This window comes from Entelurus aequoreus, linkage group LG08 (assembly GCF_033978785.1).
Source record: "Entelurus aequoreus isolate RoL-2023_Sb linkage group LG08, RoL_Eaeq_v1.1, whole genome shotgun sequence".
In the NCBI taxonomy this organism is placed as follows: Eukaryota; Metazoa; Chordata; class Actinopteri; order Syngnathiformes; family Syngnathidae; genus Entelurus; species Entelurus aequoreus.
In genome coordinates this window covers 172,779-179,799 of record NC_084738.1, presented here as the reverse complement: position 1 = coordinate 179,799, position 7,021 = coordinate 172,779, and the positions used below count along the sequence as shown (strand labels likewise).

General features: G+C 41.4%; 1 protein-coding gene across 4 annotated transcripts; it reads right to left on the bottom strand.

Moving 5' to 3' along the window:
* Positions 1–606: 606 nt before the first annotated feature.
* Positions 607–6,717, bottom strand: LOC133654914 (protein DEK-like). Of its 4 annotated transcripts, none has more exons than XM_062054783.1 (12): positions 6,616–6,717; positions 6,068–6,172; positions 5,894–5,986; positions 5,716–5,825; positions 5,566–5,660; positions 5,367–5,496; positions 4,968–5,309; positions 1,289–1,402; positions 1,159–1,222; positions 952–1,091; positions 798–866; positions 607–708 (listed from the first exon to the last, which is right to left on the bottom strand). In XM_062054783.1, the coding sequence occupies exons 2-12, from the start codon at positions 6,159–6,161 to the stop codon at positions 697–699; spliced, it is 1,263 nt and encodes a 420-aa protein (XP_061910767.1). In that variant the 5' UTR covers positions 6,162–6,172; positions 6,616–6,717; the 3' UTR covers positions 607–696. The 4 variants fall into 4 exon arrangements, with proteins under 4 accessions (XP_061910767.1, XP_061910768.1, XP_061910766.1 ...); XM_062054784.1 differs by having other exon boundaries at positions 6,574–6,632; XM_062054782.1 differs by lacking the exon at positions 6,616–6,717 and having other exon boundaries at positions 1,159–1,219; positions 6,068–6,191.
* Positions 6,718–7,021: the final 304 nt, after the last annotated feature.

The following is a 7,021-nucleotide window of genomic DNA, read 5'->3' as shown; positions in this document are numbered from 1 at the left end:
TTTTGTATCAGGGGTGTCCCAACTTTTTCCACCAAGGGCCAAATCCTGCAAAGTCAAGTATGGGGCGGACCATTTTGATATTTTTTTTATTTTTTAAAAAAAAATGCTATAAACAACAAAAATCAATAAAAATGTAAGCAAAAATAGCAAAAAATCGGAATGTAATTATAAAATTTTTTTTTTTTTTTAAACTAGTAATAATATACTTAGTCGTTTAGTCTTTAAATATGTATATCATTAGTACTAGTTTAAAAAAAAAAAATTTTGTCAATATTTTCCGATTTTTTTGCTCTTTTTTTCTTACATTTTGTATTGTTGTTTTTTTTAAGATAGAGAGGTTATTATTTGCAAACACAACTTTAAGTTTTTGCAGACACATTAGCTATATTTGCACAAAGTATCGGACCGGTATCGTCGATACCAGCCTGAATTTTAGCCGCATTGGAAAGAAAATCAGCAGTATCGCATATCATTACTGCACACTCGCCGTTTGGAGTACATTTTACTGCATTTTGATGTACGTTTCAGCGTGAGCACTTGTGTACTTAAGTACCGGTAAGTATACTGAGTGCAAGTACTTAGTGAATTGTACTGATGGAAGCAGACTTTTAGTTGAAAGATTTTAATTAAACATGAAAGAAAGGAAGTGTACAAATGTCTTCACGATGAACCATAACTGTAAATCACGTCCACTCTTCATGTGATGAGCTGCGACACACAAACACTTGTTAATACTTTCTGTATTTAAGTGTGTGTGTGTGTGTGTGTGTGTGTGAGTGTGTGTGTGCGTGACTCACGGACTTGACCGACTGCTTGATGAAGTTTTTCCTGCCGCTCAGGTCGTGATCAGCATACGTGTCAAACACCTGCAAAGTTTTCAAGCTGTCAACCAGTACGAGGAGCTAAGCCCCGCCCACCCCCACCCCAACCCTGGTAGGTATGGCCACGCACCCTTTGGCAGATTTGCTTCATGGTCATCTCCTCCAGGTCGGCGTCCTTCAGAAGAGCGTGCACAGTCTCCTTCAGCTGCTTGTCACTCGGCGCTCGTCTGACCATCCTGCTGAGCGGCTCGTCCTCGTCCGACGTGTCGTCTGCGCCCGGCAGAGGTGAGAGTGGGCGCCGCGAGAAACGGGCCTGAGGCGTGCAAACGGGTCTCACCTGTGTTGGTGTTCCTGCTGCTGCTGTCGGCCTTCTTGGTCCTGGCGGCGGGTTTCTTCTTCTCCTTAGCCGGACAAAACAGGACGTTACTCGGCGTGGACAAACGCCATTGGGGGCGTCGACGGTTTACCTTCTCCACATCCTCGCTGTCCAGGTCGTCATCGGAGACGCCCGCCTTGAAACGCTTTCTGGGAGGGGGCGTTTTCTTGGCCGGCGTTCGGGAACGCTTCTTAGGCTTTTTCACCTGGTGAATTTTAAAGGGGAATTTTGCCTATCATTCACAATCCTTATGTAAGACAAAACACACATTTTTCTTTTTTATGCATCCTAAATAGTAAAGAAACACTAGCAAAAGTCAGCTAACAATGGAGCCACTAACAGTCCCTCTATTCCGTCTATAAAGCGCTCTAAAAAGCCTCCATCAATGTTTTAAAAACACGCTGTAAGTATATATGTAATGTAGTAACACTCATAATATGTAATATTTTATTATTTTAATCATGCGGCGGCTTATTAATTTCACAGACGCATCACAACCTTCGCTTTTCCTTCAACAACAACACTACTAATCATGGCAGACTTCATGAGAGACTACTTTGGGACAAACAATCCAGAAACTTCTATTTTTGAGGCTGAATATAAGAATATAAGTTTTCGATCCGGGGTTTCCAAACTGTTTCCACTGAGGGCTGCACACTGAAAAATCAAAGCACGCGGGGCCATTTTGATATTTTCCTTTTTCAAAACCAATAAAAAAAAAATTTTAACCTTTGGGGCGCTCCTCAAGTTGGTCCTGGGGAGCCGGAAGTGTCTCAGTCATAAAAATGTTGAAAACAAGTCATATTTTATTTTTTGACTCTTGTATTCAACCCCTAAATCTTTAGATAAACTGTTTATATAAGTTTTTTTTTTTATTATGTTTTATGATCTTTTTGTCCACCATCCACACACTCCACTCACCGTGGACAACCAAACTACCATTTTCCAAGTTCAAAATATCTCCAAGAATTCTCAGTTTCCCAAAGCCCTTTTTTCACCTCTTCCTGGAAAGTTTTCACAGTCCACATTTTTCAACTGTTTCTGACCATTCCACCTTCAACAAATGTTCTTATTTTTTCTTTAGTAAAAATTTCCGGTTTTCCTGAAATTCCAAAATACCAATTAAAATTCAAACTACTTAAACATTTTTCAACCGTTTCGAAAAATTTAAACACCGACCCATTCATATCATCTAGGACAGGGGTCACCAACGCGGTGCCCGCGGGCACCAGGTAGCCCGTTAGGACCAGATGAGTAGCCCGCTGGCCTGTTCTAAAAATAGCTCAAATAGCAGCACTTAAAGAGCTGCCTCTATTTTTTAAATTTTATTTATTTACTAGCAAGCTGGTCTCTCTTTGCCTGACATTTTTAATTCTAAGAGAGACAAAACTCAAATAGAATTTGAAAATCCAAGAAAATATTTTAAAGACTTGGTCTTCACTTGTTTAAATAAATTCTTTAATGTTTTACTTTGCTTCTTATAACTTTCAGAAAGACAATTTTAGAGAAAAAATAAAACCTTAAAAATTATTTTAGGATTTTTAAACACATATACCTTTTTACATTTTAAATTCCTTCCTCTTCTTTCCTGACAATTTAAATCAATGTTCAGGTAAATTTATTTTTATTGTAAAGAATAATAAATACATTTTAATTTAATTCTTCATTTTAGCTTCTGTTTTTTCCACGAAGAATATTTGTGTAATATTTCTTCAAACTTATTATGATTAAAATTCAAAAAAATTATTCTGGCAAATCTAGAAAATCTGTAGAATCAAATTTAAATCTTATTTCAAAGTCTTTTGAATTTCTTTTAAAATTTTTGTTCTGGAAAATGTAGAAGAAATAATGATTTGTCTTTGTTTGGTCCAATTTGTTATATATTCTAACAAAGTGTAGATTGGATTTTAACCTTTTCAAAACATGTCATCAAAATTCTAAAATTAATCTTAATCAGGAAAAATTACTAATGATGTTCCATAAATTATTTTTTAAATTTTTTCAAAAAAGATTCGAATTAGCTAGTTTTTCTCTTCTTTTTTTCGGTTGAATTTTGAATTTTAAAGAGTCGAAATTGAAGATAAACTATGTTTCAAAATTAATTGTCATTTTTTTCGTGTTTTCTCCTCTTTTAAACTGATTAATTAAGTGTAAATATCATTAATTATTAATAATAACATAGAGTTAAAGGTAAATTGAGCAAATTGGCTATTTCTGGCAATTTATTTAAGTGTATCAAACTGGTAGCCCTTCGCATTAATCAGTACCCAAGAAGTAGCTCTTGGTTTCAAAAAGGTTGGTGACCCCTGATCTAGGACAACTATTGTATTACCTATATTTTCTAAACTTCCCGTTTTACCCAAAATTCCAGGAAATTCAAATGAATGGACTTATTTATAGTTCTACAATGGCCGCTAAAACATTATCTGCGGGCCGCAAAACATTAGCTGCGGGCCGCAAATGGCCCCCGGGGCCACACTTTGGACACCAAATAAAAAATTTAAAAACGCGTCTTTTCATGTCTTTCTCTGCCTGTCAAAGTTTACCAACTTGTGGGTTTATGTCCACAACCTTCTATCCAGGTGAGAGGCATAATTTATAATCTAGAATTAACTTTCACCAACTCAGAGGCGATGCAGCATCTCAATATGTCCATATAACAGCTAGTTAGCGCTCTGTGATCAATGCGCTGCTAAAAACAGTTTGTCTGCGTTAGCGTTTATAATGACAATACTGCTAATACTTGTTAATATTCACGACATGTAAATAGAGTATTGTTAGAGAGTTTGGATGTTTTTTTAGAGTCATTTAAGGGCGCAATAGTAGCTGCATTGTTAGCCACCTCGTACTTGCCATATTTTATGACTAAGAATTAGAGATGTCCGATAATATCGGACTGCCAATATTATCGGCCGATCAATGCTTTAAAATGCAATATCGTAAATTATCGGTATCTGTTTCAAAAAGTAAAATGTATGACTTTCTAAAACGCCGCTGTGTACACGGACGTAACAGGAAGTACAGAGCGCCAATAAACCTTAAAAGGCACTTCCTTTGCGTGCCGGCCCAGTCACATAATATCTACGGCTTTTCACACACACAAGTGATTGCAAGCATACTTGGTCAACAGCCATACAGGTCACACTGAGGGTAGCCGTATAAACAACTTTAACACTGTTACAAATATGCGCCACACTGTGAACCCACACCAAACAAGAATGACAAACACATTTCGGGAGAACATCCGCACCGTAACACAACATAAACACAACAGAACAAATACCCAGAACCCCTTGCAGCACTAACTCTTCCGGGACGCTACAATATACAACCCCGCTACCCCCCCACCCACCTCAACCTCCTCATGCTCTCTCAGGGAGAGCATGTCCCAAATTCCAAGCCGCTGTTTTAAAGCATGTTAAAAAAAATAATGCACTTTGTGACTTCAATAATAAATGTGGCAGTGCCATGATGGCATTTTTTCCCATAACTTGAGTTGATTTAATTTGGAAAACCTTGTTATAATTTTTAGGGCATCCAGCGGGAAAATTAGGCATAATAATGTGTTAATTCCACGACGGTTTATATCGGTATCGGTTGATATCGGAATCGGTAATTAAGAGTTGGACAATATCGGAATATCGGCAAAAAAGCCATTATCGGACATCTCTACTAAGAATGCATTAAAAAAAAGAAAAACGTGTTCTTGTCCAAAATAAGTGCCCTTTAAGAGGAACAAACAATGTGTGTGTGTGGCCATCTTCCGTCACCTCTTCATCTTCCTCCTCATCTACGGACTGCTCAGACGACTCCTTGTCTTTTTCCGACGACTCTTCGTCCTTTTCCGACAGCTCTTCCTCTTTTTCCGACGACTCTTCCTCTTTTTCCGAGGACTTTTCCCCCGCCGCCGCCGCCGCCTTCTCCTCCTCGTCATGCTCCTCGTCGTCGGTGCTGGAGTCCATGACGGTGGCCTTGGACTTGCTCCCCGCTCTGGACTTCTTGGGGCTGGACGAGGAGCGTACCGCCTTGGCGTCGCTCTTCTTGCCCTTGGCGGCGGACTTGACGGCCGACACATTCTTCTTGGACCTCTTCTTCTTCTTGGCGGGAAGCTGCTAAGAAGGGGGAAAGTCAGACCGAGGACCAGAAGCAGAGCCTACTCAGGCGCTCACCTTGCCGCTGTTCTTGGGCGAGATCAGGTACGTCAGGATCCGGTCCACCATATCTGAGTGCGTCCCTTTCTTCTCCAGATCCAAGATGCTACAGATGACCTTCAGCTTGGCGTTGGTCAGGTGAGAAGCCCTGCGTCCAATCAGGCGACGGTGCCAGGTAAGCGATTAGCGAGGACGCCGGCGAACCGCCGCGACTCACCTGAGAAGTTTTTCCCGCTTTTTGATGTACTGCTCGCTGCCGGCGGGGAAAGGGAAACCATTGAAGAGGCGAAGGTTCTTCTTAACGGTGGAAACCTGACAGAGAACAAAGGTCAGGGTGCAATAGGCACGCCGGCGGCCGTCTTCCTACCTTCCCCGGCCGCTCAAACAAGATGACGTGGAGGGGCTTCAGGTCGTCGGGCTTCAGTTTGTTGATCTGCAAGTTGGTGCGCGGAATGTCCCCCAGCTTGTCGCCGCTTCCTGCACAGACGGACGGACGTCGGCCGGCGTCGACTCGGGCGAGGGGGGTAAAAAAGAAGTCCACATACCCTCGCCGATCGTCAGCTCTTTATGCTTGGGCGCCTGGAAGTCCAGTCTGTCCACGCTCTTCTTAGCACGCTTTCCCTCCACGATGACGTCCCCTGCGCGGTCACAACACAGTGTCTAGCAAGCCCCGCCCACACCGCTGGACGGCGGACAAACAGGAAGTGGACCCGCTCTACCTGCTGACTTCAACGAGGTTTCCTTCGCACTCAACTCGTCTTCCTGCGATGTCTCCAGCAGCTCGGCCTTGAACTCTTCCGCCATGTTGCTCATAGCAGCGCCACCTGTTGAACACAAAAACACCTTAAAGTGAGGAGTCACGTGATCATAACACGCTATCCCGATCACGTGACTTTGAGTCTCCAAGGAAACAATGTACATTTACGCCAAAGTAGTGATTTAAAAAAAAAAAAAAAAAAAAGGTTGCATGCAACATGTAGATGGCGCCAAAAACAGAGATTACGTCACAATGTTTGTCATCGTGTAGAAACTTCGGGAACAGATGAATCCACGCGATAGATAAAAGAACCTGTGTGCTCATTTTTAAACGTCAAACTTCCTTGTTAAAGTTGACTTCCAACAGGACAGTTAGCACGTTAGCCTCACGTCCACTAATGTTGTACGTTGACATGTTAAACGACTTGTAAAAACCCACAACAGACACACAACAAACAGAAACACGCACTTGGTGACTCTGTTGTCCAAAAAAAGCTGCTAAAGTTGTTACCTTGTTGTCACACGAGGAAGACACTTCCCTCTTTTTGAGTCCCGATGGCGGTTTATTTAGGGGCGGGGCTACGACCGCGTCGTCTCCATTGATTGGATAGGAGAGCAATGACGACATGTTGAACTTCTTCGATGGGTGATATTGGCGGCGTGCAGAACTCGCTGTCGCCAACTAGCAGTCACACCCTGTATTACGTCAACAACTCAACAGCAGTATTTCGGCGTCTTTCCCGGAAGATCGTATTTTCTAAAATATTTTAAAGCCAATATTTGTTTGGTACAAGTGACGTTTATAATTGGGTGGTAAGTGTGTGTTCAGTTCACCCTGTTTGCTAAAATAAAAAGTTAATATTTACAGTAGTTTACATTACTGTGATGTCAAAAACTGACCTTTTAAAGCTATAGTA